This window comes from Lagenorhynchus albirostris, chromosome 16 (genome assembly GCF_949774975.1).
Source record: "Lagenorhynchus albirostris chromosome 16, mLagAlb1.1, whole genome shotgun sequence".
NCBI lineage: Eukaryota > Metazoa > Chordata > Mammalia > Artiodactyla > Delphinidae > Lagenorhynchus > Lagenorhynchus albirostris.
Window position 1 is genome coordinate 13,108,339 of NC_083110.1, and position 21,855 is coordinate 13,130,193.

Below are 21,855 nucleotides of genomic sequence, written 5' to 3' on the forward strand. Positions count from 1 at the left end.
GAGACACAAAGTTTGTTACAACGTACGGCAAAAAGTACTTAGAATGATGGTGATACAAGAGGTGTATACCAGATGTAAGAAATAGCAGAGTACTCTAAGACCTACGTTGACCAAACTCTTATTAGTTGGCTAATTGTTTTTTGTTTTTTTAAAGAGATAGGGGTAAATCCTAAGAAAACAAATGGGTGTGGGGATTAACACAATCCCCCCAAACTTTCCAAGTTAGGTAGCATCTGAGAGCCATTAACAATTCAGCCCAATTTCCCATCAATTTATTACATAATACCATAGATGTTCAAAGTGGGGACCTTGGAGGTATATCAGAATCACCTGGGAAAATAAAACATACAATATTCAAAACATGACTAACTCAAAGTCAGAAAAATGAATGCAGTTTCTGTAATGGACTGAATGTTTGTGTCCAAAATTCACATGGTGAAGCCTAAATCCCCAGTGTGATGGTATTTGGAGGTGAGGCCTTTGGGAGGTGACTGGGTTTAGCTGAGGTCAGGAGGGTGGGACTCCCATGACGGGATTAGTGTCCTTTCTAGTCATGAGCGACCCTGCAGCTTGCTGCTCTCTGCTCTCTACCAATTGAGGACGCACACAGTCAGCAGTCGGCAGAACTCCATCAAGCTAGCACCCTGATCCTCGACCTCCAGCCTCCAGAACTGTGAGAAGTAAATTTCTGTTGTTTATAAGCCAGTCTGTGTTGTTAAAACAGCCCAAATGGGCTAAGACAGTTTTGTTTATACTGCAAGAGTAGAGACAGTAAAAGATATTACCTCATTCCATCCTACTTTGCCAATACATCTAAGTTAATCATAGTTTTACTTATATATAGGAAAGAAGTGACTAATAGGATTCATGAAGGGGCTATTAAAACATACCACATACAAATGATGCGAAAAGCACTGAAATCATGCACAATGGTCCTTGCTCTGTGGTAAAGGTCCCTCACAAATTAAAGCAATAGAGACAAGTAAAGTAAAACTTAAACACTGCCTCTGCTGGTGTAGCAATCAGCGGAATTTTACTTAGCCCTGGCAGTTGTCCAGGCTGGAAGACATCTGACCTTTGCCTTCTGGAAAACATATATATACCTTTAAGAAATCAAGCAGCCAATTTGTGTTATAGATGAGACAGGTGTTCATAGACTACAGAGCTCCCAAGGTACCTATTTGGTCAATCAAGTGCATATGGTTTCAGAATTAAAAACAAGTTCTAGTTCATCGCCACTGGCTTGTGTAATGTTGAGCCCAGAAAGAGCCAATGGAAGTTCATCAGTAAGGAGAAAGAGAAAAGGAGAGAAAGGATGATCACTTTCAAGTGTAGGTGGTCAAAAATTACAGTTCAAAAGAAATATATCTAGGTGCATCAGAAATATACTGACAGGGGGACTTCCCTGGTGGCACAGCAGATAAGATTCTGAGCTCCCAGTGCAGGGGCCCGGGTTCAAGCCCTGGTCAGGGAACTGGATCCCACATGCATGCCGCAACTAAGAGTTCGCATGCCACAACTAAGGAGCCAGCCTGCTGCAACTAAGAAGCCTGTGGGCCACAACTAAGGAGGCTGCCTGCCTCAACTAAGACCCAGTGCAACCAAATAAATAATTTTTTTTTTTTTTGCGGTACGCAGGCCTCTCACTGTTGTGGCCTCTCCCATCGTGGAGCACAGGCTCCGGACGTGCAGGCTCAGTGGCCATGGCTCACGGGCCCAGCCGCTCCGTGGCCATGTGGGATCTTCCCGGACCAGGGCATGAACATGTGTCCCCTGAATCGGCAGGTGGACTCTCAACCACTGCACCACCAGGGAAGCCCATAAATATTTTTTAAAAAGAAAAAGAAATATATACTGAGAGAAGGAATTTCCTGGTGGCCCAGTGGTTAGGACTCTGCACTTTCACTGCTGAGGGCCCAGGTTCCATCCCTGCTCTGGGAACTAAGATCCCACAAGCCACGTGGCACGGCCAAAAAATGAAAAAAAAAAAAAAATACTGATAGAGAACAGAAAAAGATGCCAAAAAAAAATCATGAAGAACTATATAGCAAGATAAATAGAGTCGGCCCTTGGGTGAAAGTAATGTTGGCGGTAATTTAGCTTCCTACCTTTTCCAGCTCCCACCCAATTTTTTTTTTTTTTTTGCGGTACGTGGGCCTCTCACTGTTGTGGCCTCTCCTGTTGCGGGGCACAGGCTCTGGACGCACAGGCTCAGCGGCCATGGCTCACGGGCCCAGCCACTCCGCAGCATGTGGGATCCTCCCGGACCGGGGCACGAACCCGTGTCCCCCGCATCGGCAAGCGGACTCAACCACTGTGCCACAGGGAAGCCCTCCCACCCAATTTTTTTTTTTTTTTTTTTTTTTTTTTTTGCGGTACGCGGGCCTCTCACTGTTGGGGCCTCTCCCGTTGCGGAGCACAGGCTCCGGACGCGCAGGCTCAGCGGCCATGGCTCACGGGCCCAGCTGCTCTGCGGCACGCGGGACCCTCCCGGACCGGGGCACGAACCCGTGTCCCCTGCATCAGCAGGCGGACTCTCAACCACTGCGCCAGCAGGGAAGCCCCCACCCAATTTTTTAATGAACATTTACTATTTTTATAACAAAAAAATTTAAAGACATCTAATCTTAAAAATTAACAATTTCCTAATAGTACATCCATTCATTTAGGATATTAATTCACATAGCTAAAATACAGAGTGAACCAATAAACTCTCAGAGGAGAAATGATAGTGAAGGCTTAGCTATCTGGAAGACAGAATTTTCCAGATTGCCAAGAGTTAACTTTCTTTACCATAGCTTATAACTTTTTTCTTCTCAAACACTGTGTTCCCATAAAAATTAGATTTGTTCTTTGAAATGGACAGAACTTCAGGATAATATTAAAACCCCGTTAATATTTAATATGTGAAAATAACACTTTCATAGTTTACCAGCTCAGTAAATTTTGCTTTTGTTCAATGACCCTGAAAATGAAGGTCTTTTATGCAATAGATACATATATAATTAGTCAGATTTATATGGTTTCTGAGCTCGAGTTTTTATCACTTTGACATCAGCACAGTATTATACAAATGTGCATAATGGGTTCATAATTCCAGGGGACTCTTTTACCAAATAATTACCATTGGTGGAAAGCAGGTTTCAAAGTCTGGGGTGTAAACTCTTTTGCTACATCAAGAGCACAGTGGAGAAATCCTGGGGAAAGAACACATACCATAGTGCATGTTGCAAATACACTATCACATCAAGAAAAAATATCAATAGCAGTTGTTTGGGGAGGATTGTAGTCTAGGTAATTTTTTTCATATTTGTACTTCTGTGTTTACATTTACCACATTTTCTTGAAAGAGCAATGGATTACTTTTACAATGCAAATGCTTGATTAAAAAAGTTTTCAAGGGCTTCCCTGGTGGCGCAGTGGTTGAGAGTCCACCTGCCGATGCAGGGGACACGGGTTCGTGCCCCGGTCCGGGAAGATCCCACATGCCGCGGAGCGGCTGGGCCCGTGAGCCATGGCCGCTGAGCCTGCGCATCCGGAGCCTGTGCTCCACAACGGGAGAGGCCACAACAGTGAGAGGCCCGCGTACCACAAAAAAAAAAAAAAAAAAGACTAGCTTATGTCCTCAAAGACACCGCACATGCAGACTGCCAAAATCCCTACTGTTCCCCTTCCCAGTAACAAAGAAGAGGGATTCCACTTCACGTCTTCTGCAGGAACTCTCTTCTGTGTTCTCAGCATCTCTACTCCATGCAACCTGTATCTACATTTTACTGCATTATCTTCTCTCCCATTTCTGTCTCCTCTCACATCCCTGCTTCCCTGCAACAAGGCTCGATTTAGATTTATCCAGCCCATGTGTGTTAATTAACAAACAATTAAACCAAATGCCAAGGAGCTTCAGGTCCTTCTCAGTTGGTTACGCGGGAGGGGGGAATCCTGCTGCAGTAGTAATGCTGTTCCCCTAAGCACAGCTCGGCACAGGGCATCCCTCGTCACTGTCCACAGGTCCACTGGCCTCCCTGGACCAGGCTCCACGAGGCCAGGGACCCGACGTCATCTTTCTTAGCAGAGTTTGTGGCAGACAACAGTCATGTTAATAAAGGTGTGTTGAATTAATGCAGAATGTGTGCCACACGAGTGCAGCATGGACAAAAAAGACAGTCACACAGATCCGTGGATTAAAGAGATGGATAACCAGATCAAGGAAGGTGGTGAGACGTTTGAGGCTCAAATAATATGTATGCTCATTTTCCTGGAAAATGGGGAGGGCAAAGTACCACAGAAATTAGATGAACACTTGGATTATTAATGGCAGCACACACAATTTTTGGAGCGCTTACTATATGTGAGTCACCAGGGATACAGGGGTGAGGTTAACATCGTACCTTCCCTCCTTTACCTTATGAGGAGCTCACAGAAACGAAATGATTTAATTGTTAATTGCTGTTTGTGTACCAAGTGGTACAGGAAAAGGACAGAACGTCATGGAAACACTTTGGAGCACAGACCCCAAAGTGACTAGAGGAGCAAACTGGGTAACAGTTAAGTAGGGATGGGGCAGGGGGAGGGAGAAAATGGGCCAGGCAGAGGACACAGATCCATGGAAACCTGGGGGCAGGAAAGCACTGGGCACATCAGAGCATGATTTTTAAACTGCAGGTTGTGACCCACTATTGGATTAGGAAATTAGTTCAAGTCACTTGTCACCTACATTTTGCTAAAAACGAAATAGGATTGAACAGAAAATCAGTGCAAAGCACATAAGCAAGTGTTTCACAGAACTTGTCCCAGTCATAAATACGGTTACAAAAACATCAGTGTACTGGGTCACCATGTAAACTTATTTACTGCTGTGCAATCCACATGGGGACAATTCTGTGCAGGGGAACAAAACTTGCCACCCCAAAATAGGTCTATTTGGCACAAGGATTAATTTAGGCTGATTGTGACATAGAGAACAGACTGGGGGGGTTGCCAAGGTGGGGGAGGGGTGGAGAGGGATGGGCTGGGAGTCTGGGATGAGCAGATGCAAACTGGTATATACAGAACAGATAAACAACCAGGTCCTACTGCATAGCACAGGGAACTGTATTCAATATCCTGTGACAAACTATAATGGAAAAGAACATGAAAAAGAGTGTATATATATGTATAACTGAGTCACTTTGCTGCACAGAAGTAATTAATACAACATTGTAAATCAACTATACTTCAATTTTTAAATAAATAAACAAATAAATGATTTAGGCTGATTCTTTTTAAGGCCCCAAAGAATCAGGAGGAAACTTTGACCTTCCCCCTAACTGCCTAAAAGAATGTAGGCAGAATGTAGGTAGAGGACCTGTTCCAGAAAGGGAGCTATCACCATGATAACGGTAGCATGACCTAGGTATGTAGAGTGGGAGGAATCCAGCAAAGCCTGTTTGTTGAAATTCCTCTCTGTGTCCCACCGTCTCTGCCTAGCAAACATTTGTTTGCCCAATGTTTGCTTTTCCCTCTGCCTGTCAACTGCCTTCCTCTCCTCCTCTGAAGTTCCAAACCTCTGCCCACAACATCCTCTTTTGTCTTTAGCGCTGAAGACAGTGTTAAAGGGAGGGCTTCGACAATTTTGACGAATTTTCTCTCCCACGTATACATGTCATTAAACTTCTGTTGATTTTCTCTGCCAGAAAAACCTAGAAGGGAAGAGGATAATTTCTCCTTCCCTGACAAGACAAATGAAAGAACTTCAATAGGGATGGAGCGTGAGGAGAGGCAGAATGGAAGATTTATCCCCCCAACAAACCTACAAGTTAGAGAGTATGTCTGTTCACAGAAGAGAGCAAATCGCTGGCCTGACGTCACACAGCTTATTCAGGTGAAAGGGAGATATGAACCCAAGAGTGTCCCGAAACTACAGGGGCTGAGATACTGTCATTACACGTAGATGCTTATAAATAAAATGACCATTCCAATCCTAAAGCCAACCTTTAGAAATGGGTGTCTGTGCTTTGGGACGAAAGGGCATCTCCGATAAGAAAATACACTGCAAATTCTAGAAATAACTGAGAAAACTTTACTGGGCCAACCACAGGAGAAAAGAGTAAGAGGTCTAGTACATGACAGGCATCCCTGTTCGTCATTAAGTGTTAGCTGAATTACATGACTAATTCTCCAACCAATTTATTCCAGATTTTTCTACTGTACTAGCTAATAATAGTTAAGTGTCAAATCCACCTGTTTATGGCTGTTTTCTTCCTTCCTATAACTTTCTGTGCAAAGTGCACAGAAGGTTCTCACATCTGCTGAGCTGAACTTCACTTAATAAATAAGCTAATTTGTGCCCTTTCATTTTAGTTATCCTCAGGAGAAGGAAAATCCTTCCTAGTTGACAGAACACATTCTGATGAAGAGTTCTTGACACTTAGAGAATATTTTAAGTTCGAAATGTTCTTATCACCTAAATGTAACAGTGACCACATGTCGGAATAGGCAGTGCCCACCAGTGTGTGTTAGAAAGAGCCCTTAAGAGTACTAAAGTCATACTGACTAAAGTAATCCAGTTTATTAGACTAATTATTAGTGCTGCAAAGACCACCTAACGTTACAGTTTTCTGAACATGCTTTTTTACATCTGCTTATAAAGTATCTTTTGGAGTTAAACATTCAGAATGCTAAGTTGTGTGACTTGAAGAAAGCCTCTTGATCTCCCTCTGGGTTTCCTTCTCTGAAAAAGTATGAGCAGGTATGAGCAGGCTGGGCCACCTACAGGCCAAGCTGGTCCATTTTCCTCCCAAGCCTGCTTCCTAGGCAGCAAGTTCTGGAGGAAGAGGAAACGGGTGCAGGTAGCTGTGGTTCCAAAGCCTGGGCAGATCTGATGCCCCTGCCCCTGGATTTCCTCGTGATTTCCCCACTTTCTCACATCCCCATGAGGGGCTGGGGACAAAGTAACGACAGAGTAGTCTTCTCCCGCGATGTGGCCTTCCAGCTCTACAATTCTATGAATTCTCATCCTGCAAAACACCGACAGAACCACTGATAGCCCAGAGCCCTTGATGATCAAGATGGTAACATTCCCTTCTTAAAGAATGAAAAGATCTCAGATTCTAAGAGAAGAACAAATGCTATCTGACTAATTCGAGCGTCCATGCCGAAGGCCTGACTTTTGGTGAGATTAACTTAAAATTAGGCCTCCAGCACGTGAGTTAATTGGAGCCCACCTTGCAAGGAGTCTAAGACTTAGTCCCAAACCCAGATAAGTTCTGCTTTACAGAGAATAGGCAGGTGCCTTCTTTTTCTTTCTTTCTTTTCTTTTTTAATTCATTCATTCATTCATTTATTTTTGGCTGCGTTGGGTCTTCGTTGCTGTGTGCGGGCTTTCTCTAGTTGCAGTGAGCAAGGGCTACTCTTCGTAGCAGTGTGCGGGCTTCTCATTGCGATGGCTTCTCTTGTCGCGGAGCACGGGCTCTAGGCACGCAGGCTTCAGTAGTTGTGGCACACGGGCTCAGCAGTTGCGGCTCATGGGCTTAGTTGCTCCGTGGCACGTGGGATCTTCCCAGACCAGGGCTCGAACCCGTGTCCCCTGCATTGGCAGGTGGATTCTTAACCACTGCGCCACCAGGGAAGTCCCCAGGTGCCCTCTTAAAAACCGTTACAACCTAAGCTACACCTTCAAAACAAACATGTATGGCCAACACGAATCCCTGGCAGAGGCCTTCCAATACCCCTTCTGCAGGTTCAACCCATTAGGTTCAAAATATAGATGATTTTTTTTTTAGTTTCTTTTTATTTTGAATTGAAGTATAGTTAATTAAAGATGTGTTTGTTTCAAGTGTACAGCAAAGTGATTCTGTTACACACACACATATATATATGCTTATTTAAAAATTAACAGCAGCAGCTACCTTATGTTGAGTGCTTATGTAGCAGGCATTATGCAAATCACCTTACACTCTCATTCACTGTACCTGACACAGGTTTGCTATTATTGCCATTTTACAGATAAGGAAACTGAGGCTCAGAAACGGACTGGTTGAGACAACTAGATGCAAAAGAATGAACTTGGATCCTATTTTACACCACATATAAAAATTAACTCAAAAGGAATCAAAGACCTAAATGTAAGCACCCAAAAAAGACAACGGGGTAAATCTTCGTGACTTTGCATTCTAAGATATGACACCAAAACACAGCAACCAAAGAAAAAAATTAATAATTGGACTTCACCAGAATTAAAAAAGCTCTATGCTTCAAAGGACATGCTCAAGAAAGTGCAAAGAACACGCACAGAAAATGAGAAAATATTTGCAATGATGTATCTCATAAGGGACTTGTATCTTATAAAATACATATATTGTATGTATAAGAATATATAAGGAACTCTTATAATTCCATAGTAAAAAGACCTTGAATAGACATTTCTCCAAAGAAGATATACAAATGGCCAAGAAGCACCTGAAAATATACTCGACATCATTAGCCTCAGGGAAATACAAAACCACAATGTGATGCCGCTTCCCAGCCACCAGGATGGCTGCAATAACATGGTGCAGCCACTTTGAAAACTGTCTGGCACTTCCTCCAAAAGATAAACAGAGAGTTGGCATGTGACCCTGCAATTCCATTCTAATTTCCAAGAAAAATTCAAACACATGTCCACGCAAAAAATCGTACACGAATGTTCACAGCAGCATTACTCATAATAACCAAAAGGCTGAAACAACCTAAATGTCCAGCAAAGGATGAATGGATAAACAAAATGTGGTACATCCAAATAATGGATTATTACTTAGCCAGGAAAAGGAATGAAGTACTGATACATGCTATACCGTGGATAAAAATATCATGCTAAGTGAAAGAAGGCAGTCACACAAGACCACACACTATACGATTCCGTTTATAGGACGTGTCCAGGATAAGCAAATACACAGAGACAGAAAGTAGAGTAGTGGTTGCTTAACGGGATTAGGGGATTGAGTGACAAGGTTTATTTTGAGGTGATGAAAATGTTCTAAAATGGATTTTGGTTATGGTTACACAACACTAACTATACTAAAAACCATTGCACTGTACGCTTTAAATGGATGATTTGGAATGGTATGTGAATTATAACTCAATAAAGCTGCTACCAAAAAAATAAATAATTAAGATATTCAGCAGAGGAAAGAGGTTCACATCTGGTTCCATTCAAGTCCAATACCCAGACCCTGAACCTACCCTATACCGCCTTTCAAAGTACAAATGACAGCTTTTCAGGCACCTGTCTAAATCCACACTTTATTTAAACTCTTCCAACAAAGCAGCGGCAAGGCACGGGACACATAGGATAATTGTCTTCAAATAGCTTTTAGTTTTAAAAATATGTTTATTGTCAGATAGAAGAGCCAAGGCATGTACTACACACATATATCATTATAATGCATAGTACAGCACATGCCTTGGCTCTTCTGATAATAATTTCAGTATAGGATATATTATATTATATAGACTACGAGGTATTGTAAATATTATAATACAGATGATAATCCCAAGAGATGGCCACAAGAGAGGATCAGATCATATCCATGGAAACATGGAAGACATTTATTTCTACAGTAGAGCAAAACAAACATTCCCCCCTAAACACCGACTAAAATTACTTGTAGTTAAAACAAATAAATTCCCCAACATATAATCATCCTAGACATACCCAAAAGAAAGGGGGGAAAGTTTTAGGATGGTGTTACTTTTCTCCATCTTAATTAAAATGAGGACTTGTAATGGTCTATATGGGAAAAGAATCCAAAAAAAGAGCAGATATATTTACATGTATAACTGATTCACTTCGCTGTACACCTGCAACTAACACAACATTGTAAATCAACTATACTCCAATAAAAAATTTTTTAAATAAAATTAAAAATATAAAATAAGGACTTGATATCCCAGATCTGAGGATAATTTCTAGTTTAGGGCTTTGCAATGCACACATTCCATTGTGGAAATCCATTTCTTTGGTGCTGAGGTCTGAAAGAAGCCTTACAGTGGACTAAATCATTAACTTTGGGAGAATGTATGCCTTTGGGCCTCATTTTAAAAGCATTTAGTCACTAAAGTTTCCAAACAGCCTTAAGACCGTGCAGCCATCCATCCTCTCTCCCAGGGACAGTAGGATCAGTCAACCCTTCTCTTTCTGACTCTAGGCCACTACCTCCACCTTGTGGCCACAACTAAACTGTGGGGGTCAGAGCTCCAAAGTCTCCTCAAGGAGCCTGTAAACAAACACAAGATAGAAGCTACTTCCGTTATTGACAGCCATCACAGGGAAGGTGTTGACCAAGTGAAGCTCTCACAATACTAACCACTGTGAAAATTTCACCTGGCCACTTGGTTAACTCTTGATTAACAAGTACCAGTAACGAGTTCTTGGTATGTCAGGGACTTAAACAAGAATCTTCAAAACTTTAATTGGAAAGAACTGGCTATTGCCTACCCTGGAAATTAAAGGTGAACTTTGGAACAAAATGCTTTAAGCTGGAGGCAGGGTCGGGGTGGGGAGGGGGGATGTGGGGGAGTTTTCTAAATTTAGAAATTGCATCTGAATTCCAAAGAGGACGGGTAAGAATCGATTACTCTGGATATGTGTAAAACAGCCAACCCTTGGAAATGAAGCTTTTTTGTTCTTTAACCTAGAAGGAATGGAAAAATTTCCAAGGCCATTATTCATAGTCTTAGAAAACCCAGTGACGTTCCACCCTTTGATATAGGTAGATACAAGAATAACACAAACACCAACAGTCAGTCCAATTAGTTTAAAACAAACCCTGGCTTCCTCTCAAGCCTGACATTCCCGTCACGGTTTCAGTCTCAAGTACAATGACGAAATGAGAATGGTCCCGAGGGTGATTCAAGAACCAGTCAGCATGGAGTAAGATGCACAGAAAGATCCTAAAATTGGGAGAAATCAGACAAGTCTGCATGAAGAGCTTGGCCAGACCATCAAAGTGGTAATTGGGATCCACATCGCAAAGAACTAGAAAATGTGAACACGCTGAATCTGACACGGAGACCAGGTGGCAGTAGACTACGGTCAGCCTCTTCTAACTCTGGAAAAAGAGCGTGGGGAAAAGCGCTAGGAGCTTCTGTCTGACACCCCAACTTGGAAGGACTGATAACGGCGGTCCACGATTCTGTGAGTTGGCAAATAAGGACCAGCCTGGCCTCCTAAGGCAAGACCTGTGCTCAAATACCAATGTCTACCAAGGGCAATGGCCGAAGAAACTGTGCGCTATCACCTTCTGCCTTCTGTACCTTTTTAAGCTTGCCACACCTGACTTTAGTTTGTGCTTCTCTGTTTGCAAATGGCAAACCTGGGCCCAGAGAAGTTAATGAAGTTAATGCAAGGTCACAAAACTCATCAGTGGCTGAACCAGGACGTGCAACTAAGTCTAGGGCTCCACACCCGTATCAACAAATCTAGGTGGGAAAAGACAGGGTTCATATAAGGTTGCTAATAATTCAAAGACAGAAAATGCTAATTGTTCTGAAGAACGCTTGAAAGAAAAGTTTTAGTTCCACAGCCACACCGTCTCAGGAAATTTCACAGAAACGATCCTGTGGTTAAAAACATATTCTTCCCCCTTTTGCAAAAGGAACCTAACATTTCCTGCCTATAAATCAGTACATCACAACGTATCTCCTGAAACTTTATTAATTGTGGTTAAGAAAAGCACAAGTGTGTGAAAGAGTGAGCAGGTGCTATGCAGATCTGCCAATGTGTACTTCAGAGAGGAAGCCGCCACTGTGGGAAGAAAAAGTTGAAAAACATTTTTCACTGACATTCCTCAGGACCTCTTAAAGCTTGAAAGAACAGTTGATGATATGAGAAATATATATAACTATAACGATCCTAAAAAGAGTACAGAGAGAACTATACATTTTTACCTGTTCTAACGTAAGCTGCTTAGAAATGGTATCGTTCTCCAGTTTCTTAATTTTCTTCATCAGTTTGTTGACCTGGAATTCCTGTTCCTGCTCGAGGTGCTGTTCTAGCTCAGCTTTCTCATGCTGCAACTGCAAAATGAAAAAACACAGATGTGGAAAGCAAGACACTCAAAAGCCATGGGAACAACGGCTCCGAAAGCTAGTTAAACCGAGTATATCATAAAGTTACATTAGTCATTTCTGCTCATATGTCCAAGTGTACACCTAGTAACTTGCTCCTGATTCCTCTAACTTATAACCAAAAATTACAGTGCACAGTCAGAGGCACTTGATCTTAGTGAAAAGGCCAAGAAATGACAGGGCAAATATATCAGAGCATCAAACCATGATTAAACACCGATTTCCATTTTTAAGAACATGTAAGTGGTTATCTCTGTAGGGAACAACTGGGGATGAGGAAAGGAAGAAAACTTACTTTCCAGCATATATATAACCCTTTGGTACTCTTAAATTTTTATACCGTGAGCATAAAAATTACTAAAAAATAGAAATTTTGCAACTGTTGGTTTTTATTGAATGAATTACAGTTTACTTGCATTTATACAATGTGTGGAGAGAGGGAAGAGATGCTACAATCACAAAAAATACTTAGTAAATTATTCTGAATGCTGTTTCCCAATGTACTAAGTAAGCATGCTTGGCAAAAATAAGTACAAATAATTAACTTTCTGTAATGAGACCAAACATCACACCTCCTACATCTTTCCTAAAAAACCAAAAGGCAAGGCCTCTTACTTATGAAATTAAAAGATAAGGTTATGGTGCTGCTGCAAAAGAAATTAAAAAAAAAATGTACTCCAACCTTCAAAACCAAAAGAGAATAAAAGAAATTCAGTGGACACACAACGACTGGGGTTCTCATGAATCACTGTGCATTATTTCTAAGGTTCTCAGCTGGGAGGGGCTGTTGATTCATGGTAGGGGGGGAAGGGAATGAGAGCCACAGGGCCTGGTATTTTCAGAACCATGGACAGATTAAGCAAAAACTACTAAGAACAATAAAGCACACCTAGCTGGATTGTGGGGTCTAAGATGACACCACTCCCTAATTCTACCTTCAAAACCATTTCCTCAGGCAGGCAGTGCATAGCAGGCTCATCACACGTGTTAGGCAGGCATGATCACCCCCATTTCATATGTGACGAAACAGGTTAATGGATCAAGGTAATTCATCTGTAAGGCGGCAGAGCTTGGGGCCCTGCTCTGAACTCTAAACCAGAGTTCTCCCACCGGATCCTGAGCAATCCTCAGAGGGGCTGGCTTCACACTCCTCCATCCACAAGTGCCTAGTGCGCCCGTGGCATTCGCAAGGTCAAATGACTGAATGTAGAAAACAGTGAGCCATATATGCCCACCCAGTGGATGCTACGTTTCTTTGTAAACCCTGCACAGGGTGAGATGGACAACAGAGAGCTCAGTGGGCCTGACGGACCTCAAAAGGCTACACCTAACCATCTCCACATTTGAAACAATTTCCATTGCTCTGAAAGCACCATACTTGGTGTTTAAAAAGAAAACAAAAACAGTTAAAAATCTGACATCTTCTTCCAACACTGGAAATGTTGACTAAACAGATGCTGTTTTCCCTCCAACTGTTTTTGATGCACAACTCCAAAAAAAACTGGTCAACCTTGCAGGGACCGAGAAAGAAAGCAGATGTGAAGAGGTGCTTACAGCGATGAGTCTATTTTTAGCTAACCCTTTAAAACTCAGTTTCTGCAAGACCAAGCAGTAATTAAAAGAACTAAGAGGAACGCACAGAGGATGAGAAGAGTTTCCAGCATTTCGGACACAAAGACCTGAGTGGGAAAAGCATCACTTACGAGGAAAAAATAGCAAAACATGTACATCTTCAACTAACACCTGTATTCTATAAACATTACCTGTGTGGCATGTCTTCTACCTGAATGTATTATGCTAGAGGGAGTACAATCTATGGTTAAGACATTATCCTTGCCCTAAAATAGTTTATGAACACTAAGCTTAAATGATATCCACTGGTTTTAGAAAAATGAACTGTAGTCTTAAAACCTTTAAACCATTTGCATAGCTTTTTAAAAATATTAGCTGTGTTTTCCTCTAATATGTTTTCAATTGCTGTCTTTTTTATTTGAAAGAGCCCCCTTCCGCCTTTTTTTAGCGTTATGCTTCTGCCTTGAAGTAAATTAAAACAATAAAGGATGCAATCTAATGTTGAAAAATCTCTTGCCCCCCAAGCAGCAGTTGTCGTAGAATATCAATCTGAGCGAAGGTAAGGTTCTCATTGGCTTAGAGGGAAATACTCATAGCAGACAGATGGCCCAACACCGTCAATATCTGATTAGGTATTTCCTATAAGAATACAGATTCAACTAGTAATGAAATCTATAAAAAGCTCTCAATTTGAAAAGGCCTTTTCCTCTCAAGAGCCATACCCTGAGGAATAAGCTGTCGTTACCAGAACTCACGCGAGGTCCCTGGGTTATGCTAACCCACTGGGAAAATGTCAAGCCATCCTGAGCTCTAACTCTGCCAAAGACTCACAGTTTTCATTGTCCCCCAAAGACAGACCTGGAACACATGGCTCTGCTGCCTGCTTTGCTCTGCCATCTCTCGGGCGACAGGCAATCTAGGGGCAGGGCATGGAGTTTCTGAACAGAATACTAGAAATAGAAAATCTGGTTCTTCCTTGGAACAAAGACACCACCAATACAAAGAAAAACACAGAGAAAAATACAGAAACAACCCCCACCAAAGCAATTATGAGATGAGAATTAAGATGGGCAAGGAGAAGGGGGGCAGAGCAGGGAAAGAGAACGTGAGGAACTAACAGCCATAGAGTTTGCCTCATAACAGGTTGCCTGAGAAAAATTCAGAAACCGTTTCTGTTTTAAATAGACTCCATGTATATTCAAGCCATGTGGCCCCAGGAGGACTGGAACCAACACCCTGAATCCACCTGCCTATTTTATTTTATTATTTTCTGCATTTTGCCGCGCCTTACAGCATGCGGGATCTTAGTTCCCTGACCAGGGATCCAACCGTGCCCCCATCAGTGGAAGCACGGCGTCCTAACCACTGGACCGCCAGGGAATTCCCTCCACCTGCCTATTTTAAAGCTGTAGCCCATGACACCATAAACGAAAACCCTAAAAGGAAGCCTGGTTTAGGCTGACCCAGGACCTATCAAAAGAACTAAACTCCGGTTTCATCTCTGAGTAGCATCTTCAACGTGGGCATAAAATTCAAGCCATGATTTAAATTTCTTACCAAAGGTCTTAACACTTTATGAACGATTTTTAATCTTTCAGTTAGGTCAGAGATCCTGAGCTAGAACAAAAGTCATTCAACCTAAGAAGTAAATAGTCAAGCAAATTCTATTAATGTGTTTGAAAAAAATTCATGTGTTTGCCTTCAAAATATCTAAAGCAAAATGCTTAAGTAGATTAAAATTTGTTTCCAAAATCAGAATTTTCTGTAAATATACTTCTTATAAAGTCAATCTCAAAGACTATGGAAGAGTTTTGGGACTCTTACCCGTGCAATATACTTTTAACATTAACAACAAAAAACCTTATAGAACGGAAATTATGTTATATAACCGATGATCCACTGGCAGCATATTTTCAATGGAATTAGGGTTATATAAATAAAGATTTGTTCCTTAGGATTCAGCATGAAAAATATATTAACATAAGTGAACAAGCTATAAGCAAAAATACAACTACGAACCTGTAAAATTCTAAGTACTCAAACATGAGCATTTTTTGACTGTATCCACTCACATACGGAGTCCCAAAGCCAATTTCCAGCCCATTAAAAAGCACAAGTATAGCATTAAGTTGATCTAAAAACAGGCAAGCCTTAAGCATCAGTGAATTACCAATAATTGTTGTCTTTCTCATAATTTACAAAAGCTTTCCGGAGCCACTTCAGTAAACCAGGCTTCTTATATCGGAGATTCAAGCACTCTTCACTGAATGGCTTTTCTTCTGGGCAAAAATTCTCTCCAGCAGGTAAAGGCACCACTGCAGGTGCACATGGATGAGTCAGGCCACCCACTCAGCACACGGCAGGTGTGCCAAATCCCAGGCTGGGCGAAGTGTGTTTGCAAGTGTGTCTGGGCTTCTTGTCAATCCAGCCAGTGCCAAATGAGGCATGCCTTCCGGCCACCAGCCCCGGGACCCACCCTTCTCAGTGCAACTTGAGGATAAACCCAAGATGCCCCCACCTCTGTTTTCACTAGTCAACACTAATCATTCTCTCTGTGTACCACCCACAGTTCTGCAACCAACGTGCCTGGTTTATTGACAACCACCAAGGACTATGGGCCACTTGCACTGGACCAAGTAAAGCCCACCATAGGACAGTGACCACATTAAGTCATTGGACTGTCATAAACAATCACAGTAAATCCCCTACACACGAACCTTCAAGTTGCAAGCTTTCAAAGATGCGAACGTGCGTTCGACACATCCAATCACGTAAGTTAGTTCACGTGTCTGGCGTACATTGTCATGTACGCGCATCCTCTGCGATTGGTTGTGCTTTTGTGTACTTTATTGTAAGTACTGTATAGAGTACAGTAGTACAGTATCTTTATTTCAAGCCCAGGATGTCCGGAAGCAAGTGTAAAAGCAGCAGTGATAGGGCTACCCTGGCGTAGTGGTTGAGAGTCCACTTGCCGATGCACGGGACAAGGGTTCATGCCCCAGTCCAGGAAGATGCCACATGCCGTGGAACGGCTGGGCCCGTAAGCCATGGCCGCTGAGCCTGCGCGTCCGGAGCCTGTGCTCCGCAATGGGAGAGGCCACAACAGTGAGAGGCCCACGTACCGCAAAAAAAAAAGCAGCAGTGATACAGCTAGTACTACTGTACTTTTCAAGGTACTGAAGTGTAAGATTAAAAATGTTTTCTTTTTTGTGTTTGTTTTTTATGCATTAATATTACTTGTGTGACAGTACTATATAGATGATTGTGTTAGTTGGGTACCTAGGCTAACTCTGTTGGACTAACGAACAAATTGGACTTACAGACGCGCTCTGGGAACAGAACTCGTTTGCATGTAGAGGACCTACTGTATCATGCAGTTAACATGGCCTTTGAGAAAAAAGTTCAGAACTCTCTCACAACACTGAGTCTCTTAACCAACTCTAAACCGTTCTGCCGAGCAGAAAGCCTGCCTCCCACCTCAAACTCAGTGCCTCACCACTAAATGCCTCCTGGGCCCACACTTATGCCCACCTCCTTCCTCCTTCTGTCACTGGTACTATTATTCTCATTCAACACACACCTCATCAGTTACCAAATGGCATTAACTCAGCCCCCAGAACAGCTGTCAAATATACCCTGTGCTTTCTGTGCTCTAGTTCAAGTCTTTTGTTCCTTTTCACCGGGCCACTGCCAAAGCCTCCTAATGGATGCCCCCAGGTCCAGTGTAGATCATGCTAGACTAAACTAATAGAGTTTTCTATGCATTCAACACCCTGCTCAAAACCTTGCAATGGCTCCCTACTAACTGCAGAGTAAGTCCAAACTCACTGGTATGACGTTCAACTCCTCCCATGATCCACTCCCCATGCAAGTTTCCCATGGTTTCCTCATGCTACTTTCACACTCAACCCAAGTGACAGTCTAAGGTTTATAAACGTTAATGCCTTCAGGGTCCAGGCATCTGGCAAACAAAGAATGATGGGTCTCAGCACAGAAAGTGGTACTAACTGCAGTTAGAGGCACAGCTCGTGTCTTCTTCTAAAGACTCTTTCCCTGAAAAAACACATTTTAAAAAATGAAGCCTATGGGCTTCCCTGGTGGCGCAGTGGTTGAGAGTCCGCCTGCCGATGCAGGAGACACGGGTTCGTGCCCCGGTCCGGGAAGATCCCACATGCCGCGGAGCGGCTGCGCCCGTGAGCCATGGCTGTTGAACCTGCGCGTCCGGAGCCTGTGCTCCGCGACAGGAGAGGCCACAACAGTGAGAGGCCCGCATACCGCAAAAAAAAAAAAAAAAAAAAAAAAGAAGCCTATGATCCCAGGCAAACGTGTCTACAGACCACTCCAGCCCAGGGGCTTCCAGACCACACGCCGGTCACACAGGACTACGCTAACACAAGCTGCTGCACCCCGAGCCCACAGCCCTGGTCACACTGCCCTCTGACTAGGGTACCTGGACCCCTCCCTCCAACTTTCTGAAACTCCCACAGCTCCTTCCCATACGCCCTCAGCATCACGTATACTCCCCGCTCTTCAGGCTGGGATGAGCGCAGTGTGCTTCCGGTGCATCTCCACATCTTGTTCATGGTGTTTTCATATCCTTTCTATGAGTTACATTCATGGTGGTTTCATATCCTTTCTCTGAGTTACTTCAAAAAGCAGCTAACACTTCAAGGCACTAGTTACTATGGAGCAAGCACTTCATGCACATCAATGCACTTACTATTTCTAACTCTGTGGTAGATACTACCATCTGCATTTTGCACATTATGAAGCCGCAGCTTCGAGAAATGAGGTAAGCTGCCCAGAGTCACACAGCTGGTAACAGGTAGATCCTGGCTTAAAATACAGGCTTCTGGCTTCAAAGCCTTTATTCTTATCCCTGACGTGTGCTGCCACCCTTGAGCACCTGGGTGCACTCTCAATCACCCTGACAGCACTGTGAGCTCTATGAACAGCAGTGACCAGGATTTGCTCAACTCTACCCTAGAGCATCTAGAAAAATGTCTTATCTATGCAAATACTGACTGGATGAATGGTAATGAATGACCTCACTTCCTACAGACTCTTTCCCCCTAGATTAAGCCTCCGGATGAGCAAAATAACCAGGCAAGTAGAAAGGATATCACTGGTGTATATTAATATATATATATATATATATATGGCCCCAAATCAAGAAATATAACATCGCCAGCACCCCAAAGCCCAGTGCATCCCTTCCAGATCACATCCTCTATCCCCTAGAGGTAAATGCTCTCCTGAGTCTTATCGTATTCACTTCTTTGCACCTTTTATCTTAAAAGATTTTACTATTATTTCTAAGCATTAGTTTTTGCTTGATTTTATATTCTTTTTTGTCTAGCACCTTCTGCTAAATGAAATTCTGATTTCATTCACCCCTGTTATTGAGTATAGCTGAGGTGTGTATTTTTATTGCCTGATAATATCCCATTGGATGAGTATATCAAAATTTATCCACTCTACAGATGATGGGTATTTAGGTCATTTCTAGTTTTTCACTATTATGAACAAATGTCACAAAGAACATTCTTCTACACATCTGATGCACACGTGCCAACACTGTAAGATATACCTAGGGGTGGAAGTGCTGGGTTAAAGACAATGAATATTTCCAACTTCATTAGGTAATGCCAAATTATTTTTAAATGGTTGAAACTATTTCCATTCTCTGACGGTATGCATGGGGATTCTCTAGTAATATCTTTCTTTCTGTGGTTTATTTCACCTTTCCTGATTACTAATTGGGTTGTGTACCCTTCCATATGGTTACTGGCCATTTAGCTACCTGTTTATATGAAGAACCAGTTCAAGTCTCTAGCCATTTCTCTTTGGTGTTGTCTGTTTTTCTTGCTGATTTGTAGTTTTGTGTTGGTTACATATGTCGATAATACCTTCCTCCACTCTGGCTTGTCCTTGCAGTCTCTCTACGTGATCTCCTGTGTCTTTGGTCTTCTTCTCCAGGCATTAATTAATTAATAACAACACTCCCAAATTTATATCTTTAGCCCAGACTTCTCTTGTTGAGAGAACCTGCCTATTTGTTACTTACATTTGGATGTCTAGACATCTCAACTGCACTTCTGACCTTGCCACTCCAAGTCTACTCCACTTGCCATCTTTTCCACCTTAAATGGTGGGAAAGAACTCTGTTCTTCCAGTCATGGAGGCCAAAACCAAAGTCTTCCATGATCCTGTCTTTGACTCACACCCACTTCTAATCTCTCCTAAAGTCCTGTAAGGATAGTCCCTCAAAATGCACCCAAAATTCAATAAAATTTTATTTGTAGGTGAAACCTGTGGCCTAGGGTGATGGTACCTTCCTCCAGAAAATTCCATTTTCTTCTGCCAGGCACCAGAGGTCTGGGTCTACCTTAAGCCTAAACCAAAGCTAGCTCTCTAGCTCACCCAGATGATGCAAAACTGGTTCACTCTGGTCCTGAGGGTGTAGCTCTTCATGATTCCAGCTTAAAGTGGGGGTGACTTTTCTTTGTCCTCACCTGTGGCCAGCCCCGTGTTCTGACTTCTGTAACCCCAGCTCCACACAACTGTCAAAAGCACAATTCAGTTTCTTGGCTGTTCTGTAACGAATAAATAGCAAATGTGCTCAGGACAAAAGGAGGCTTGGGTGCTGGGTCTCCTTCTCAGTTCCTACCCTCCCCAGATCTCCAACAGTTCTTCATGATCTTGTTAGTTCTGTCGTTTATCCTCGGTGAGGTTTGCCTGAACTTTCGAACCTGTCATTTTCTAAAGGGAAAGGCGTATATAACTTTTGCAAGGGAAAAAATAGGTAGGCCCTTCCAGAAAATTAATTATTTTTTAAATGTTGCTTTCTTGTCAGCATCCTCAACACCAAGGACAAGCTCTCACCTCTGAGCGGAGGGCTCCAGTACATGGGGCTTCCCGTCCACTCACAATACCTAAGGGGCTAAGTCTGAGTTTCCTAGATTCCCAGTAGCATCATGCTGCTTAAAGCATTAACACCTTTAGGGCTTCCCTGGTGGCGCAGTGGTTGAGAGTCCGCCTGCCGATACAGGGGACATGGGTTCGTGCCCCGGTCTGGGAAGATCCACATGCCGCGGAGCGGCTAGGCCTGTGAGCCATGGCCGCTGAGCCTGCGCGTCCGGAGCCTGTGCTCCGCAACGGGAGAGGCCACAACAATGAGAGGCCCGCGTACCGCCAAAAAAAAAAAAAAAAGCATTAACACCTTTAAAGAAATCTGGTTAGGAGGGAGGTTTAAAAAAGATGCTCCACAAATAAGATAAAGACGTCCTTTAGGCTCTAGAGTTAACCTGCAAAAAAAAATCCATTCCGTAAAAACTAGCCTTTTCTTCTTTGAGGAATAGAGAGTATTTAGCCCAAAGAAAGAATTCATTCTAAGCTGAGACCTTACTGTAAATTAAAATAAAAAGCCCCATCTTTCTTATCCAGTTAATGAATAAAGAGGAAAAAGGAAAGTAAAGATAATTAGCAGCAGGCTATAACTCTGTATTTTAAGGTAATTACTAACTGGGCTGAGTGTAAACTGTTTTGAAAATGAAAAAAAAATTTACCCAATAAATGCAAAACGTTGCAACATTTATAACTGTAGTTTTGAAATCATTTGAAAAGTGTTTCCAGTGATAGCTCAAGTCCATTTACAGTGGAGCCAAGTATCCTTCAAACACCAAGATTCACCTTTTCAATTAGAAATAACAATGCTTACCCCTATCCTGGTGGAGAAAGCAACCTCTCACTCCAGCTTCACCTTATTATTTATTTATTTATTTTTAATTTATTTACTTTTGGCTGCTTTGGGTCTTTGTTGCTGCGCGGGGGCTTTCTCTAGTTGCGGCGAGCGGGGCCTACTCTTTGTTGCGGTGCGCGGGCTTCTCATTGCGGTGGCTTCTCTCATTGCGCAGCACGGGCTCTAGGCGCGCAGGCTTCAGTAGTTGTGGCTCGCAGGCTCTGGAGCGCAGGCCCAGTAGTCGTGGCGCACGGGCTTAGCTGCTCCGCGGCATGTGGGATCTTCCCGGACCAGGGATTGAACCCGTGTCCCCTGCGTTGGCAGGCGGATTCTTAACCACTGCGCCACCAGGGAAGCCCACCTCATTATTTTTAATTTCCTTTTCCTTCTACCTTTATTTCCTACCGCGCTTTCCCGTATTTCGTCAAAGAAGTCAGCCTGGGAGCTTCTAAGCCCTT

The 21,855-nt window shown here is 42.8% G+C and overlaps 1 protein-coding gene across 4 annotated transcripts in view; it reads right to left on the reverse strand.

The window, feature by feature from the left end:
- CCDC6 (coiled-coil domain containing 6) overlaps positions 1-21,855 on the reverse strand; it is a 144,134-nt gene that overhangs the window by 60,401 nt on the left and 61,878 nt on the right. For all 4 annotated transcript variants that reach the window (XM_060127170.1, XM_060127168.1, XM_060127169.1 and 1 more), the window contains exon 3: positions 11,905-12,033. In XM_060127170.1, coding sequence (XP_059983153.1) covers positions 11,905-12,033 — 129 coding nt within the window. The remainder of the gene's footprint in view (positions 1-11,904; positions 12,034-21,855) is intronic.